Source organism: Vollenhovia emeryi, unplaced genomic scaffold (genome assembly GCF_000949405.1).
Source record: "Vollenhovia emeryi isolate VEMERY1.0 unplaced genomic scaffold, V.emery_V1.0 DF939154.1, whole genome shotgun sequence".
Lineage (NCBI taxonomy): Eukaryota > Metazoa > Arthropoda > Insecta > Hymenoptera > Formicidae > Vollenhovia > Vollenhovia emeryi.
In genome coordinates, this window is record NW_011967212.1 from 8028 (window position 1) to 27488 (window position 19461).

General features: G+C 34.6%; 2 protein-coding genes and 1 long non-coding RNA gene across 4 annotated transcripts in view; 1 reads left to right on the forward strand and 2 right to left on the reverse strand.

Annotated features, from left to right (window-relative positions):
* The first annotated feature begins 852 nt into the window (after nt 1-852).
* Nucleotides 853-2909, forward strand: LOC105565212. The gene is made up of 4 exons (XM_012018215.1): nt 853-1007; nt 1180-1226; nt 1591-1900; nt 1996-2909. The coding sequence occupies exons 3-4, from the start codon at nt 1685-1687 to the stop codon at nt 2815-2817; spliced, it is 1038 nt and encodes a 345-aa protein (XP_011873605.1). The 5' UTR covers nt 853-1007; nt 1180-1226; nt 1591-1684; the 3' UTR covers nt 2818-2909.
* A 2244-nt stretch (nt 2910-5153) lies between these two features.
* Nucleotides 5154-9569, reverse strand: LOC105565213. Its single transcript, XR_001009178.1, has 2 exons — nt 9536-9569; nt 5154-6386 (listed from the first exon to the last, which is right to left on the reverse strand). It is a non-coding gene; the product is annotated as an uncharacterized LOC105565213 (long non-coding RNA).
* A 230-nt stretch (nt 9570-9799) lies between these two features.
* LOC105565214 (transcriptional activator protein Pur-beta-B) overlaps nt 9800-19461 on the reverse strand; it is a 26573-nt gene continuing 16911 nt past the window's right edge. Inside the window, exons 3-7 of one of the 2 annotated variants that reach the window (XM_012018216.1) lie at nt 14984-15102; nt 14217-14319; nt 12902-13032; nt 12435-12662; nt 9800-11538 (exon numbers count right to left, since the gene is read on the reverse strand). In XM_012018216.1, the coding sequence (XP_011873606.1) occupies nt 11275-11538; nt 12435-12662; nt 12902-13032; nt 14217-14319; nt 14984-15102 (845 nt within the window). In that variant the 3' untranslated portion in view covers nt 9800-11274. The remainder of the gene's footprint in view (nt 11539-12434; nt 12663-12901; nt 13033-14216; nt 14320-14983; nt 15103-19461) is intronic. The other variant, XM_012018217.1, reaches the window with a different exon arrangement.

Consider the following 19461-nt stretch of genomic DNA (forward strand, 5'->3'; position numbering starts at 1 on the left):
ATACTTGTCTTAAGCCTTGTGTCCACGATCCAAGAACTTGGTCCAAGTTCTAGTTTCGAGAAATGTGTAGCCAATCAACGTGCAGCTATTCCATAAAAGTTGCAAGGTGATTGGCTACGCATTTCTCGGAACTAGAACTTGGATACAGTTCTTGAATCGTGGACACAAGGGGTGCTTTCGCGACGTAGAGTAAAATGATCCGGATCAAAATGATCCGTGCTATGATTGGTCAAATCTGAAATTTCGTAGCATCTCATTGAAATTTTATTCAATGAAATTTCAGATTTGACCAATCATAGCACGGATCATTTTGATCCGGATCATTTTACTCTACGTCGCGAAAGCACCCAAGGCTTTACTCCAATTTATTGCACTAGTTCACCAGTGCACAGTGCAGGAACAGAAAACAAGCCCATTGACGCGGTTCTATCAGAATGAGGCTGGATTCACATGGAGCGTAAGTTGCGTAGCGCAACCTGCGTATCGCCAATCACAGGACTAGTTCAACGGAATTATTGAAACGGTTCTATCAGAATGACCCTGTGATTGGTGATACGCAGGTTACGCTACGCAAGTCACGCTCCATGTGAATCCAGCCTAATAGAATCCGTAGTTCACAGCTGGCCGACAGGCGTCTCCACTATGTCTCCCGTTTTGACCCTCAATACAAGTTATCCGTCTAGTGTATAGTATATAAAGCCCGCTGCAGACGATGCTATTTTTCCTGCTGGATTGCTTGCAATTTAGTAAATTACTATCATTGCACCACTCAGCATTCAGGATTCCTAGTAATTTACTAAATTGCAAGCAATCCAGCAGGAAAAATAGCATCGTCTGCAGCGGGCTTAACATTGCTTGTGGAATCAATTTGCAAGATTTTTTTCTTTATCCAGTTTATTTTATATATAAACATTATTAACACCAAGAGAGGATTTTGGAGAAAACCTGCTCGTTTATTAATATTATGCTTATTATTTTAATTAACAGCTTCTTTTGATTTTGCACTTTAAGGCCCGGTTTCACCAACGCGAGTTAATCTAATCGGTCGGTTAACTTGACAGGGTGCCAACATAAAACTTCTTTATTAACCAAGAAAATAGGTTAATAAAGAAGTTTTATGTTGGCACCCTGTCAAGTTAACCGACCGATTAGATTAACTCGCGTTGGTGAAACCGGGCCTAAAGGTTCGCAATCCTGGATTTATTTATCAATGTTTATTAAAAATGGTATGTACATAATCATAAAATTTCCTATTGATTTTTCTTTATTTGTCTTAAAAATTATGTGTAACAAATTAATCTAGGAATTAAGGCATTGAGAGTCAAATATAGGTCTTTGTGTATATCAAATTAGCATTGTTTAATAAAACTTGTAAAATTGACTGAACGGTTGTCTTAGCTTTGTTTCCTTGCCTAAGGACTCGGCCAATCAAATAACAGACTGACCGGTCATAATTTTAACCTTAATCTCAATGTTTTTCTCTCAGATTAACTTCTTTCAATATTGAAAGTCCTATGTTTAAATTTTCTTTTATTGGTTAATATTTAAGTTATTTTTATTATTAACATTACTCTTTCTTTTTATGTTCAGGTTCATCTCATAATGAATTGTAGCTAACAATTCAATACGTGCAAGAGAATATAACTGTTTGTGTGTAGTCTTACATTGCAAGTTGAATGCAGTAATGGATGCAGATATACTCAGAGTAATATTACAAAGCTACAGTGATGCAAAAAATATTATTCAGTCTAACAATGATGAAATTATGCCGAAGGAAACTTTGCTCTGCATAAAATCTAACGCTGTGTCCAGTACTTTATGTATATCGTTGAGCAATCTTCTATGTTATAAGATATCCAAGGAGGCTTATCAACGTTATTCAATTCGATTATTGATTATCGTATGTTGATTATTTTTAAGTATACATAGAAAATATGGATTGATATATTTTTTAAGTTACTTTACAATTCATATTTTAACATAATTGTGTTACAGGACGTCTTACGGAAATGTTGCAGAATGACAAGCAATTTTAAACATTTAAAGATGTTTGTATCTAAAGAAAATAGTTTGAGGTTTATGAATATTCTTTTGGACAAATATCTCACAGTCGAAGTTTTGAATAAGTGCCACTCGGAAGACGTTTTGAGACATTTAACTCTTTCTTTAATGCATCTGTCACTTAAGAATGCAATTTTTATGCATCACACTGATCGATTGCTTGTGAGACTTTTACAAATGGAAGCAAACGATCAAATTAATAGACTGTTACATGACGCTCTCTGCTCAAACTTGCATCTCAAACTATCTACGGAGGAAGAAATATATGCTCTACAAAAATTAAAATTGATAGAGGAACCTTTGCTCAATAGTTTCGTAGACATGTTTTCCAATTTAAAGGGCACAAATCATGTAGCTACCCAATGTAACGAGGAAATGCTAAACAAATTATTGGACTTTAGCGCCAGATCTGCGTATATTTTTCAATTAATGTGTAATTTTTTAAAGGAATTGTTAGTTAAACTGCAATATGCATCCGCTGTTCTGGATTTCACAAGTTTGATGTTAAAACGGGTATCTATTTGTTGTGAAAATCACGGTAGAGATATATTGGACCTTTATCCCAGGAAGCTGCGTTTTTGTGTAATTTTATTAAGGATAAAGCCCAAGCACCATACAGTGCACACACAAAACTATACACTACAGACTATGAAACAAATCTACAATGAAAATAAGGACGTTTCATTAATTTTAATATCCCACTTTCTTGAGTGGCTAGAATATTTTACACATTATATCACTAATATACAAAATTGACTAGAAAGAATGCAGCAATAGAACCTTATTTAAATGTAATTATACTAATGTTAATGTTAATGTAATTATTTTATATTTAATTGCAGAAATATTTACATACATTTTTAGATCTGATATATTTTAATAGATATAATAATTTACACTTTAAAATAATGACAAAAGTATAATGTTAAAAACAAATATTTAATTATATTGTGCGACAGAATAAATGCTGAGCTTCCATTAAAAAAAGATATTGATAGCCTAAAACTTTATACAGGTCACACTGCAAGTGATTAAAAATGTATAGTGTGTATACATGATCAACAAATAATACAATCGTACACTATGCAAATAATTTGTTTTAAAGGTTCAGTTTTAATCGTGTTTATAAATTATACCCTTACGGAAAAAACACTCAAGTTTTAGCGTTAACACACGAATTTACTCTCAAATTTGGGCGTAAACACCCAAATTTGAGAATAAATTCGGACAATCGAGTGTTAACACTTGAGTGTTTTTTCCGTAAGGGTATAATTTATAAACACGATTGTTTATTGCGACTAATATTACCACATGCCTCAGTGGTCGAATTGGTGAGACGCCCACCTGGAGTGTAGGGAGGTCCAGGTTCAAACCCTGGCTGAGGTGATATTTTTCGCAATAAATTTCTTTAATTAGAATTTACCAGCCATTGGTAGTCATGCAAATTTCTACATTGAAAAATGTATAGTTTACATCATAGTATAACTACCCAGATAGCCAAATCTGTTAAAATAGGCTTTGCAAACTGTGTGGCACTCTATATTGGAATAATTTTGACAGTAGCAAGGTATGATCTGCAGCATGGAGTCTGTACGACAACGTTTCCACCGAGGGTCAGATGTTGGCTAGAGTCGGGGTCAGAATCGGGTTGGGTTTGCTTCGGTGGAAACGCCAAATTCAAACCTGAACCCTACCTTATAAAATTTTAAGATAAAACAGAATCGAGGTAAATCAAAACGCTACTTAATACTATTTAACCTGATGGCAACACTACAGGGACCTAACAAGACTCTTGTTTCCACCGAACCTCATTAGCCCCTTAACATTTTATAAGGCAGGGCTCGGTGGGCGTAGCGTCGCTCGTTACTCGTAGCTCACCACCCGTGCCGCTCGCCGCTGCCCCTCGCCAGGGGCTTCTCCTGTAGCTCGGATGACAAACAATTCAGTGTCAACTTATTTTCTTCTATATTCTTCTATAATTCTTCTATAAACTCAACAAAATCTACAAAATAAACTAAACATTCTCAACAGTTTTATAGGATTCAATAGAAAAGTAGAATTTGAGGCAATTATTTAGATTTACTGACCACCCACCAATTTCGATGACCTTGACATATATTTATATATCTTGACAATATATGTGAAGATCATCGAAATTGGAGGGTGATCCGTAAATCTAAATAATTGCCAACTCTTTTCTCAATAGTGTCAATAGAATTTAACAGTTTTACACAATAAACAGAGTTATTAAGTAAATATTAATGTTAATCTTATTGCTGGGCTAATCAGTCATAAATTATCGAAGAAAGGGTGGTAATTCCTGGGTAAAACGTAATATGTATTGGATATGACAAATGTTGATAAGATAAAAGGATTTATTATTTATAAATAAATGTAATTTAAAAATATATAAAAATAAATATGTCGTATCTTGTTGATTTGATTACAATTTGAAGTGCAAATTTATCGTATCTACAAAACTTACGCTTTTGCGATTCCTACGAATGTCAAATTAAATAATAAAACTGTATTTTAATTCCAAATTACTACACTTTTGATATAATAAAGCGAACTATCCTGTTTACTGTTTATCAACGAAAGGAAAGTTTGTGAATCCTGTATTTCTGTAAAGTGACGGTTCTTGAGACACGATCTCACGAAAAAGATCAGTTGTTATTAATATTAAAATATGAGGAAATCTCGACAACTATTTCAATGTACGATGTACATACTCGGGAAACCGGAAATTACATCGAGATAAATCAAGACACGATCTTGCAAAAGAGATCAGTCGTATGGCCTTTTTGCAGATTTCATTACAAATCTCTGAAAATTGTGTTGGAATAGAGCAATTATTAAACGAATCGTATTCAGAGCTCAAAAAGCTGTAAGAAACAATAATTTAGTTACGCTCGGAAAAAGTAGATTTTTGTTGAACAGTGTTGTCAGGTGCCTTGTATAAGAATGTCTTACGCGATGTTGCGGTGACAAAGCGATACTATGATAATTTCGCATTGTAATGAAATGTATCGCGCAACGCTTGAAAAGAGCTCGTATCGTGCATGCGAGAAGATGAAAGGTTGACTTAAAAGGTTTGCAACAGATTGTTATCTTTAATAAATCAAATGACATACAAAGGCCAATCGCAGCAATTCTCATTGTTTTTCTGCAACAACAAACTTTGATTCTCATACCCTATTGATTTAAATGTAATAATTCGCAAGGACACGTATTATCTCCTGCGACATAACTTCCTCTGGAGGATCGCAGTATTAACGTATTTCAACGGCGCATCGTCCTCGCGATTGGCTTTCCTCTTTCTCAATCTCTTGTCTCGCCTTACAAAGAGTAGCTCGCTCGTTTTTCGATTGTCGAGCTTACACATGTACACGAATTTGACATTCACGCAAACATGCACACACACGCGAGAGCGCGCCGGGAGGAAAAAAAGAAAAACAACGCGCCAAAAGACACTATTAATTCTGCTCAATCCATTCAATCGTTGAATCTAAGTAACGTCTAATTTAACGCTATCGAAATTCTGATCGTCCGTCTCTTCTCTCCCTGCTTCCCTTCCGGTTCTTCTTTTCCCCTTCTCTCTCCCTTTTAGCTAGCTACTTGTCTATCGCCTCTATTATTTCGTTTTCGGAAACCACTCAAAATAAACAAAGCGAAAGAAGAAAGAAAGTACATTTCAGTATAGGCAAGAGGAGAGAGGGAAGATTCGACTGAAATCGAAGTTGGGAATGAGAGACATAAGAAGACGAAAAAAAACGGAAAAAAAGCTACTGAATTCGCAAATTCAACTGATCATTGTTGTAATAAATGCTAAAAAAAAAGAAGGAAGTCGGCCCTACTTGAGGACCGATTCAACGTAACTTTCATTACTAATGACATCAGTACACAACTAGCGCTCCAATAATAATAAGTATTAATAGTTAATCGTAATGGTAATATAAGAAGAATAATCGTAATATTAAGAATAATGACAATATAATCGCAATAATAATAATGACAATAAAAATAAGAATAATCGCAACAACGATGCAGTTTTCATTCTTAACTTTGTTTTTTCTTTTTCTTTTTTTTTTTACGAACCGTAAATTCGCGCAGTGAGAAAGATTATATCGCGATTGACGAGTCGTCCCGCAACAAAAGATCTTGGATCGCATTCTGTTTATGGCGCAAATGTCCGGTGTTGTCGCATAACACATAACTGTCGTCCCCTATGCAATATCTACGGAAAAAGTCTACGTGACAATAATAGAGCGTGACAATGGATAACAGTGGCGGTGGGCGGTGTGTGTGTGTGTGTGTGTGTGTGTGTACGCGCGCGCGCGCGTGTGTATATGTGTGTGAGGGCGCACGCGTGTGTGTGTGTGTGTGTGTGTGTGTGTGGGTATATGTAACTTCACCGAATATATTAAAAACACAAGTATGTGGAATTTACAGCACATCCTTGTGGGCGCTTTAACACGTCCCAGCAAAAAGGTGTACCTTCATTCACCGCGCAACATTCATTCGTAAAAGCAAACAAAACACCAAAAAGCTATCCCGTAACAACCACCCTCTCTCTTATTATATGTATATTACTGAAGATAATGAGAAACAAAGAAAAACAAAAAGAAAACAAAAGAACATTCGATAGAAATAACTAATCAAATAAGTCGTACAAAATGAAATTTACGTGTGACAATAGTATAATATTAATTTTTTTTTTCGTGTTGCTTTACTTCAATAGTACTTCTCTCACTAGACACGATTCAACATATAGAAAGTTCATCATAATTATTTAATAATTGTTTTATCATTAATAATTATTCTCTTAAAGCTGTCTAAAGACTCTCTGCGTGGCAGGAGTATTGTGGGTTTTTTTCTTGTTTCATTTATTTTATATTACTTTTACTCTTACATGTATCAGACGGTATCTCTTCACTTCCGTTTTTTTATATCTGTTTTTTCTTTATCTTTCTCGCTCTTTGCGTATTTTTTATTTTGTTTTAGTTAGGTACGTTTGTAGTTGTCCTCGCTCGTTAATAACACATTTGTGTTTCTGCACGCGCTGTTTTGCGTATGCATCTTATAAGACAGTGTCCCCTTTCTCTAGTCACACCATAGAAGGATGTATGTGTGTATGTCTGTGTATATATTTATATCTTAAATATTTACTACTTGTGGATGCTTCGTGATTTGTAATTTGTATAGATCACAATATCATGCCATCTGCGCCATTGAACGATTTTTTTTTCTATGACGTTTCTCTGCCGTTCTCATTTACAACGCTCGAACGTTTGAACACTATACAATGTTTCTGCACAGATTGATTCTTGCTGATCCCACTTCGCTTTGAATAAAGTCGATTAAGTTTTTTTTTTAATGATAAATAACGAACGTAAAGTATGACCGTAAAAGGTTATCAACAAGATATGAAATATATTTAATTAGATATCGACATGTAACAATACACACACGTACACACACAAAGTAAATTACTAGAAATTACTATTATCAGTAAATCTTAAAATATGAGTTTTATATAAAAATATCTCGGATGAGATTTATTTACCTTCGAAAGATGTTAGTCTTATAGTCAGCACAGTTTGGTTCCAGATAGATGTTCCAAAGTTTTTTCAAGATCATGTTTATTTTTGTTTAATTGAATCATTAAATTGTGTCTTTTTTTTCATGTAAATCGAACTCTTTCCACTCATTCTGCATTAAAAAATATTATATCATTAGAAAATGAATATAACGAAACGTTTTAGATTTTCGTATCCTGATACTCGAATGTAAAATATAAAATATCTCATTAAAGTAGTTACTTTCCGATGCTCTTATATTTTACATAGAATGTCAAAACTGAATTAATGACCTTGTTTTTTGCATACAATTGATACAATGCATCTGCAATGAGCAATGGCATTTCTTCTTTAAATGCAATTACTCATTTTTTTAATCGATTCTTTTTGTCATTTATATATTTTTAATAATTAAGACATAATTATTGAAAAATAAATGCTTAATGAGACAATTCGGGTTTTTCATATATCAAAATATATCGTCGGATAAAATATCTCGTTGACTACTTACTTTTTCATGATTTTACGATTAATTTTCTTGCATGCACAATGATAAGAGAATCGATTTGTGTAAAAAATATGTGATTCTATATTTTTTAATATGAATAATTGTGAAAAAATATGAAAAATCTCAGAAACACTATCACCTGACACTTACACTGATTATAAATCCTCATTTGAAACTAGGTAAATATTTAATCTAAAAAATTTTTCTACAAAACTCATATCTTAAGATTTATTGAGATTTGTATAATTTGGTGCTTTCTTATATATATGTATACATCTGATATATACATACATATATGTGTGTATGTGTGTGTATATGTGTCATTCATTCATTCATGTTTAAAGACAATGGAACAAAATTTAATTGAAAGAAACTGTAAACGGAAAAACCGAGACTCCTCAATGCTTTACTCACTTGGGCGTACTTGACAAATGTTATTGTATAATTTATATTTCATATATTCATCAAAACTTACGTGCTAAGTAAATTCAGACCAGCCGAAATTGCAATTTTAGAAGAAAATGCAACTGAGGAATAATATTTTATCAAAATATGAATAAGTCGCTAGAAAATAAATAAGATTTTATTCCTTTTATATCGAAAATGTGAATGCGCCAATCATACATTCACTTCGATTCAATATCAATTAGATAAGTTTCTTTTTAATTAGTTTCTTCTTAATATGTATTTACGTGCCCTTCGTTTCCTCTATACGTTTTGCCATTCATTCGCACCAGTGCGAAATATAACTGATTTAGATCATTTTGCCATTTCATTTGGAAGAAAAACAAAAAAGAAAGGATATACATTTATCATTATTGATATTAGCACAGCGTTGCAGAATCGAAGCGTATTAAGATTTCCTTTCCTTTTGGAAGATAACTCGATTGCGTTATTCTACCCCTCCTGTTTTCTCAGTCTCGACCATTTTGAAATATTCTTTTCTGTTGTTCGTTTTATCTCATCTTTCTTCCTGTGTCCGGCGAGAGGGGCCTAAGCAATTGCAGTTGTCTAACAATGCGATTTCCAATTCAATTAATCATACATCGTCGGATTTGCACAGCTACTTAGGTCCGCGGACATTGGCATTTCGTTACAATTATACAGCTATATAGATTCTATATAAATACCTATTATGCATTCATATAATACATACCTAATATGCAATTGTGTTAAAAGTCGATCATCGCACAAATTTATGTAACTTAATTACATATACGTACACACCATGTCTCGTATTGTTCACTCTTTTTATGGTGGAATTATACGTCTTTCATGGTGAAATATATCTTGTATTTATTGTTATTTTCTGGATTCTCTGTAGAAAGTGCCGAAGTTCGCCGTGTTTGCCATTGAGGTTTGCCATATATGCAAATACTCGTGCAATGTGTGTGTGTGTGTGTGTGTGTTGTGTACGCGCGCGTGTGTGCGCGCGCGTGTGTGTGTGTGTGTGCGTGCGTACGTGCGTGCGTGCGTGCGTGCGTGCGTGCGTGCACGGGCGCGCGTGTATGTTTCTTGCATTCTATAAAAGCTTTTATGTACGTATGATTGTATGCGCACTTTTCGTACAAATCCATGAAAGAAAATGTAATGTACAATGAATTTTGTATGATATACATATTAATATGTATTAATATGATTTTGTATTCTCTTGGTTTAGCATCGTTTCCGTTTTCGTTCTCTCTCTCCTCCCCTCCCTCCCCCTCTTTCATCTATGTTTTATATATATATATATATATTTCATTAATTTTAATAGAGATGTCGTTCAGCTTTTAAATTAATGCACGATGTTGCGTGGTGCAGACAGTAAACATATAAATATCCGAATAAAAGACACAAATATCCCTTATCCTTATCCTTTTTGTCTCATGTATACATTCTGTTCAACTTAATTTATTACCATGGTAATAAATCGCACTCTCACCGTCGAACAAACGTAACAGAGTCGCACGTCAGCATTACCTTATCTACATCCAATTTACGATATTTCCGCGACAAGTGTTCACCGAAACTACAGTGAACTTGTGAGAATTTTCTTCTTTTCAGTTAAATTGAAGAGAGATGTACGTACTGTCTACATAGATATAATAGACCTTTATTCTTATCATTTTCTCCTCGCGACAACCCATATGTTTTCCTCTTACTTACTCATGATATAATCGTTAATATAACAACTATTTATTCATAAATTCTGAACGATCAAATTCAATTGTAACGTGATCTACACTACAGTCCATTTCCCGTTCGAGATTCTCGCCCGTTCGAACTTACACGCGCGAGATGCGAAACGTGTACGATTATCCGAAAAAAAAGGAACGCCCGAAAATTTAAAAGATTGTACCCGACAGGAGAATTAAAATTCAATCAAACAAACGGAGTGTCTACGTGAAAATTCAGGAAATGAACGGTAGTACTCATAACGTTAATCAATGGCAACTCGCGTTTGCCTAAAAAGATATCGCTCGATTTATTTATTATACTCTCGATTTCGCATTGTTGCGTATTTTTGTCTTTTTTTTTCTTTTTTTCTTTGTGTGTTATCTATGCCTGTGTTAGTCGCACGAGCGGCAGTGACTCCATTTTCCCTCCGTGCACACGCGCGCGCGCACAAGCGCGCACGCACGTCCACACACACATACACACACACAACATGCGCACGCACACGCACACCCACGCATCGTCATCATCATCTAATCTGCTCTTCTTTCCTTATCCTTGCGTGCCAACAATCATGTTAATAACCATGTCACGTGTCTCACACTTTTCGTTTTCTTCCTTGGTTTTTCCCCTCTTTTTATCAAATCTGTGGTTATATGAATATACTCAACAATCGGTCGATACTCTCCGCGATACAGTAGTCATATTTCAGGCGAGTTTTGGTGTTTGCGCTTAATGGCAAGTGTGATGCGACGATGTGACGTGACGATAGCAATGACTCGGCGATGGCGATGATCATACTGATGATAATGCCGATGGCCGTGTGTGTCGATGTCATAGCCGATGAATAATGTGACGATGACGACGATGGCAATATACTCTGACAAGTTCCGTTACTTCGCTTAATGACTTGAAAACGAGTTTACGAGTTTATAATTCCCAAATGTTCAAGTTAAGTTAAAGCCTTTTTCACTTGATTAAGGGTGAGTCTAGATTTGGATTGGGATTAGGCTGCGTATTCGAGGATGGCGATGGTACCTGCGCCACCACCGAGCCTTTCCCCTCGGACAATACGTTTCCTCCGCCACCACCACCGCCGCCGCCGCTGCTGCTGCTGCTGACACCGCCACCGCCGCCTTCCTTCATCTTCTCGCAGTAATCTGCGAAGATATCACGGAAACGTGCCCAGGATTTCTCTGGTACGGTGATGGCTGTCCTAAAGTTCGTCTTCACCTGCAAGAATGTAATCCGACTTTACATTATCCGTTATCGTAGACAAATTGATTTACAATTTTGTTTCTCTTTGTTTTTAGTATATTTTATTTAGGCCATAAAGTAATATGGATTGTTTTGATTTTATAAATGAAGACATAAGTATTCATAAAATGTTTACATAAATCAAAGAAATATTTCCCAATGTCCCAGAAATGTTTATATAATTTGCATTTAAATCAAAAAGCATTTTTAGATATCAATTTTCAATATATTTAATCCTCAAAAACCAAACTCATAGGTCTTTTCAATTGTCCTAGCAATTAGCAATGTATAGAAACACTTAATTTAGAAAAGAAACATTAAGAAGTGAAGGACCTTTATGAGATAGATATTTTACATTGTGTAAAATTTCAACTTTCTTATTTTTTTACATTATAACAAGATAGAATAGACATATATAGTAAAAGAAGTCAACATGAACATATTGAAGAGAAATTCTTTAAAACAAAACAAATTAATCTAAAAATGTAAAACTCTCAAACAAAACTTATGTAATACATATAATGCTTTTTTATTAATCTAAGATTTTAACATACGTTTATGATACTTGCTAAAGAAAAATCTTTAAAGACAATTTTAGTGAAACTTCCCTGAATCTTAATAAAATTGAATGCCTGAGAATCGTTTTTATATATCAAATTATTCTAGATAAATATTATAATTTTATATATATAAATATAAAGTATTCTCTCTGCCATGTCACTGCAATAAGATAACCACTAATTAGGGTGAGTTTTTTCTAGACAAAACAACGATTTTTAATAAAAAGAAAAATATGACAAAAATACAGTAGACTTAACAGTTTCAAATAATTTATCTGTTGATAGATTCTTATGCGACTAATGCAGGTGTACCTCAGAAATTCTCATATAGATGCCACGATTGTTCTGGCCGATATCAAAATAGAAATTCTTGCTATCCACACGCATATAACGACCCTCCGGCAAATCGCCTTTAAAGCCCCCGTCGTCCGTCCCAAATTCCTCAAGAAGATCTGTTAATGCGTCACGAAACTCTATCATGCCTTGCGCTGGTATTGCAATCTGAGTCCTGGGTCCACCTCGTGTTATCGTTTGTGACACCTAGGAAAAGCAACGCAAATATTACACAAGATATTCCATCCCAATTCGCTGTGTTGTTCGGATTTATAAGGCGAGAATATCGTTACACACATTAAATAAGCTCTTTTTTTTAATCAAAAAATTCTAGAACTCTATTTATCTTTTCCGAAAAGAGCAGACGAAAGCCTCTTGAGACGAAAGCCGACACAGAGTCTTCTTATGATTTAGCGTAGAAAGTGAGTACATTGGCTGGTACATACAGGGTGACTCACCCGCAGGAAACGGCCGCGAGAATTCTCCTTGAGGTCCAAGTAATATCGTCTATTATCCTTCACCATCATTTCTGACTTGAGTTTTCCGTCATCTGGCACGTTTTCCGGATTTGGTGGACCTGATTATCCGGTAAGCGAAGATGTTAATGAATTAAATATCTTTTCCAAACAGGACATACAAACATAATAACTGAAGAGACTCATCGTAAATAGGAAAAAAGGTTCATTTTGTTTAGATCATATTAAAATATCAATTTTGTCAAGGAGTTTCAATATTGTATACAGAAAGTGTAATTTGCGAATTACAACAAAGGAAGATCATTCTTTGTATAAAAAAATAATCGAAAATGTGAAATAAATTTCTCCACACAAGGCATTGTTTTCAAGAAAATCAATTTTAAAAATTTATCGAACATGTGCGCGATTAACTTGACAGTTTTAACAGACATTCATCTCACTGTTCGTTATTTCGCGTTTGTATTCGTAAACACACATCTTGATATACAGGGTGAGGAAAAAGTATGGAAACCCCTAGTTTTCGAAAACTATGCATTTTAGAAACAAATGCTCGAGACAAAAGTTGTGTGGTTTCAAGGGGGACATAAGACGGTATCATTGGTTTGACCTTGGATAGTCGTTTGAAGGTTACACGAAGGTCATCTTGAATTTTTTAAACGGAAACCCCCATTTCTTATTATATCATATTTTTCTATAATATTAATTAACTGGACCAACTTTTGTCTGAAACATTTTTTATTTGTGTAATAATTTTTTAGATATTTAAAGAAAACTTGGCAACTTTTTCAATATTCGTCATACGATATCTCGATAACTGTTTATCGTGAGGAAAAACGATGCAGAATTTTTTTACTTGATTTGATGATGTTAAGAATATGCTGTTGCAATAGTACTCCAACTTTCGTAAACATTTGTGTACACATCTCCTTGGAGTTTTCATGTATACACAAATGTTTATAACTTAGTATTTCTATACAAGTCATGTCAATATGAGAATTATTTGTCATAAGCTGCACAAGAACCATGCATTCGTGTCACGTCACTGGGACAGAATAGAATAAAAAATAAATTTAAATGAGTACTCGTACCAGTATCTAAAAAATTGATTTTCTTTAAAATAAAATTTTATATAAAGAAATTTAATTTCACTTTTTTAAAATTTATTTTTACATAAAACCTGAACTCCTTTTCGAGTGTATCACGAGTCATGCCCCATGTATATTAGATAAGACTATTGCAATCAATCGTACTCTTGTGATTCTAATTGATAGATGCTGTGATGTACCTAAAGATGCATAAAAATCGCTAAATGTCGACAGATGGTCCCGAAACTCGGATGCTGTACTGAGTGCCAGGTAAATTTGGCTTCTTCTCCCATCCGCTCCAATCTAATATAAAGAAACAATTTATAATAAATTATTATTATTATGCAGCACGATACATCAAAAGATAAGATTTTACATAGATAATTATTATTGTTTGACTATATAATAAAATGAACATGTTTGTGAAAATATGTGAGAAAATATTGTAAATTTCCACAAACATTATAAATTTTTAAGTTAAGTTTTGTAGTTTTTATCATCACAGATTTTAAATGACCTAATTAAAAAAATTTTTAATTAATAACTACTAAAAATAAAAAACTATTTTGACAATGTACTATTTTCATATATGTTATAAGTCTGTATTTCTGATATTTTGTTAATAACACAGGCCGACAAATTTTATGCAGTAACACCAATAAATAATTTGTTTTTTAATTAATACTGCATGAAAAGCGCCTTTAAGACAAATAGGGATGATTTGCTGTCCGAAATGAGAGAGTTCTGACTTACCACAAATTGTTCTCGCATACTTCCGACCATATTTCAGGTTTTTCTACAGTGTTATATGCAAGTAACACCGATAAATAATTTAAAAAAAAATTAATACTGCACTTAGGTATAAAAAAACGTTTTGTCAACCTGTGTAATGCTTGTTATTAATGAAATCTAAAAATCGTATAACACATGTATAACATAAGAATTAATTTAAAAGATGAGACGATACCTCGGCCACTTTGATAAATCTCCCACGTCTGTTTTGTTTTACATCAAGGTAGAATCTTTTACTTTGAATTTGCAACATTTTCGTCGCCAGTTCCTGCTCACTCTGCTGGCCTTGCTGACCTACAATACAGACAAACACATTGATATCATTAGTAACATGTTGTTGCACATCATTCAATCCTAAACTAGCAGAGTTTTATTAAAAATTGAATTAAATTGATAAATATTTCTCATTTTGCAAAATAATTATTTTATAACATTTCTTTTGTCAACACCTTTTAACCAAGATATTCAACTTAATAACGAATAATGTTTAATTTAACGGATAATACATATGCACAATTAATTTACATTTAATTTAATCAATTCTTTTCAAAACTATTATGTTATACTTATTGTTAGAGTCCTAAATAATAAGAGAAGCGCAATCGGCATCTCGCTTGCGCTTCTCTTATATCTTATACATATATATAAGGAAAATTTTCTATTAAATAACTCTTCAAGATCAAACCAATGGTATATTCTTATGACCCCCTCGAAACCATACAACTTTTGTCTGAAACATTTTGCTCTACAATGAAAAATAAAAAGTCATTTGGGATGGGACATTAAAATGGGACACCCTGTATACGTATGTGTATAAAAACTGAACCTTTTCACTGATTATCGCACAATCCCAACATTTTCGTGATACTCTATCGATATTCAAAGATTGATTCCAATATCTGAGTTTTGGGGAAGTTAGAGCGCGAACAGCACATGCATACGCGCGCACGCACCTACAGACATTTTCTTAAAAATCTCGAATACAATTTTTTTTCATGAAAGCAAAGCTTCCTCTATGAGGAACCAAAAGGAGTAAGAACCAAGGCAGGATGCTAGTGTTTAAATAATTTTAATTTTAAGTCTATTGCGAAAGTAATGCCTCAGCCAGGGTTTACCTGGACTTCCCTCTCACTAGGCAGGCATCTCGCCAACTCATCAAGGCATTGTGGTATTACCATCATTATTTAGACACTAACATCCTGTCTTGGCTTTAACTCCTTTATTACTTCGTATTTGTGTTTTCACATTAGAGTCTTATGAATTTTATTAATTGTAATATTAGAATTGATTCTGCTTGTTGTGGTTATGCTAGCTTATAAGATGTGGACTACTCTTTTAAGAAAGTTAAGGAAGTAACTTTCTCGAGGGGATGTCCCAGTAGGACCCAAACTTAAAAATTTCAAATAGAACCTCCCACTCCTCATATTAGTCCATCGTTTGAAAAGGCTTAAAAATAAAAATTTTTGACACAAGGCAGAGGTAAATACATTTATCTGTTCGAGAGTTGAATCGAAGTTCGAACAACCATTATGGTATCTTCTATTTGGAATATTTTTAAAAAACCGTTTGAGGAGTTAAAAGTGTCATCTTTTTATACACTTTCCATTTAAAGATTCAGATTTGACTTTAAAGTTTTCTAAATTGCGAAAAGTTTATTCAGCGAACAAAAGAACTACAGAAAACAAGTATCTTCGTTGTTCTATATCTTTGTGGAGAACAGTATTAAGTATTATAGACGACAATTTTATGAAGATCAGTTGCACGAGCATAAAATTGAATCAGAAGAGCGGGGAGGTCCACAGAATCTGGTTTGGGAGGACAGTGAGGTCGGTAAAGAGGCAACCCAATGTTTATTGAATCGTGAGATTTTCTATTCATTCAATTTTCTCAGACTCTCTCCCCTCCCCCTTCCTTCGCCCCTTTCCTTCATACTATCTTCTCTTTTTGTCCCATACTTTCTCCTCTTTGCTCTCCTTTTTGTCTTGACAAGACGATCTTCAAAATCAATTCGGGAAGAAGCCGAAAATATTCGAAATCTATGAAGGTTGCTGCGGTTGAATTCACACAAGTGGCCTATGTTTTGCTTATCGAGAACAATTAATTCCATATAATATGCACTCAAGCGATCTTGCTAGTCCCCTTCGATCAATAATAACTGCACCAGAGGGCAATGAACCTATATATCTTATTCCCTGCTATCACAATTGGATATGCCCCTACCTCTTTTTATAATACCTATATTTTTTCTTATCCTGAACCACCTCTCTCTCCATTGTCTCCCTTTTCTGGATAGATATTATTCGTTTTCAAACAGAACAACTTAGATCAACGAGATATGTATGTGTGTGTGAGCGCGCGCGCGCGCGCACCATAACTTTTTGTTGAAGTAATTGCAAATAGAGTGTGATAATATTATACAAAATAATACCATAACTCAGAACAATAATAATAATAACAATAATAATCTCGAGAATTGGTCATACAAAATAAGTTAGACATTTGTGTAAAAACCATGTAAACGATTGATATAATGTAGCTTTTCACTTTATTACATACTAGATTGGTGAAGACCACCTGGAATTGGAACGGGACTAAGATCACCCTGGAAAATCCTGCTCTTGAACATCCTATCGACACTACGGTAATCTGTACATTTGTCTGTACATTTGTACATAAAAAATTCTTTCCCCTCTCTCTCTCTCTCTCTCTCTCTCTTTCTCTCTTTTGAACTTGAATTCTCTCTTTAAAAACCACGCTACATTGCTGAAGCTTGAAGTTCAATAAAATAACATTGATCAGTAAGTATCTACTTGCCAGTTCTATTTGTTTTTCTTTTATTGTAACATTTTTTTTAGACGTTTAGATAAATTTATGTCCAAAATCTTACATTTCGGAAGAATTTATGTTTCGAAAGAAGCATTTCCATGCATAATGGCGTATTCTTCTTTTCCAAATCTTGTGTCAGTCTTTTCATTTATATTCCTATGTGAGTTGCTGGAAAAGTTCAGCTTGGAGTAACTCGGTGAAAAAGATTATATATTTTGTTTTGGATAATTCAGTGATCAGAACTTTCCCCGGGTCCTTTTACTATTAAATCTTCACTTCAATCTATTCACGGAAAATGAATTGCTGAATTGATTGACCAAAAATCGATGAATGTACCATCATTGGACAAGAGAATATCTTCCAATTCTCTTTTGACAATTATCTTAGCAGCTATCTTCTTTCTCGATATCCCATTTATCAATACTTGCTGATTTTCTCACGATACCTGCAGAAAATCAACACAAGTTTCTACGGATGTGCACTTTTATGATTGCGCTCCACTTTTTACAGGAGTCTCTATGTGAATAAACTGCCGCATCACTTCTATCAGTTCTTTCCACTTCCCTTGGCAAACATAATATGCCCAAGACCAACTGTTACGACTTATAGTCCACCGATGTTTGGTCACTACGTCACATTGATCCATATCAAATCTGATTCCCCTTTCCTGCTATTGACACTTTCCTACTTGTTCATTCCTTCAACGCAATTGGTACCAAACTCGCATTTTATTTCTTCTTTCTTCGCGTAAATATTTATTACATGTATGTCTGCTATTATCACTTGCATTTGATCTTCCTGCGTTAGAAGAATCTTTCCGATCTGTGTGTGAAAGAGAAAACGATTAAGACTATTATTTTCTCTCTTGTCCTCGTTTCTTCATTTTCTTCCTTCCAAGGATCGCTCGGGATATGCCAGCTACTGAATTATCCATCGCATCAATTAGTTGTAAATTCAACGAATGTAGGTGAGACTTCTATAATATCAAACAAGAATCAATAATTCTTTAGCACAAATTATCCATCAATCTCTCTTACATCTTAATTGTGTCAGATATCGACATAAATTCTCGTGCACTTCTAATAATGATCTTTCTCAAGTTAGCCTCTGGAAATTAGTATGTCATATGATATCCGTGATTCTCCTGGACACACTCGAAAACGGGATTCTTCGTAAAATCCTATTCCTCATCGGCCACTTCTCCACGGTGTCAATAAACAATTTTTGTGACTAACGATTAATAATCTGTACAGAAACGCCTACTTCAATTCTCGCCCGTCGGCTTGCACCGACATCATATCGCATTTGCACATGGTACGCGAGCCTCAAACCACCATTTTGTAAATACGACACAGCGCGCCATCATTATCACTGTTATCATCGTCTTCGGCCAATAATAGGCTTTAGTCATGATCATTCCTTGCTTTACGAGTCCCATCCTTTCCATCCGTGTTTATCGTTTATGACGTTGTCGTATCGGGACGTTTCCTTCTTCGAGATCATCGCTGTTTTCAATCTCAAAATTACCTCTTGCCGTTATATTAAATCTCAAGCACATGGGCGTTCAAGATTTATCACGGATCTATCCAAGATCACGGAAAGCGACGAGAGGAAAGAGTTCACTGACGAAGGTGGTGGCGGTGGCGGCGTCAGTGGCGACTGCAAATACAGACGATTGCGAATGCATTGATCTCTATGCCCGAAGCACGGCTCCTGGCGCTCGACACCGACCTGCCTCAATACGAATTTCAATGGCAACTCCTCGACCTCGTCCACGCACCTCTGTGAAGTTGGCACCTCATGTCTCAAAAAATAATTTTTTTTTAC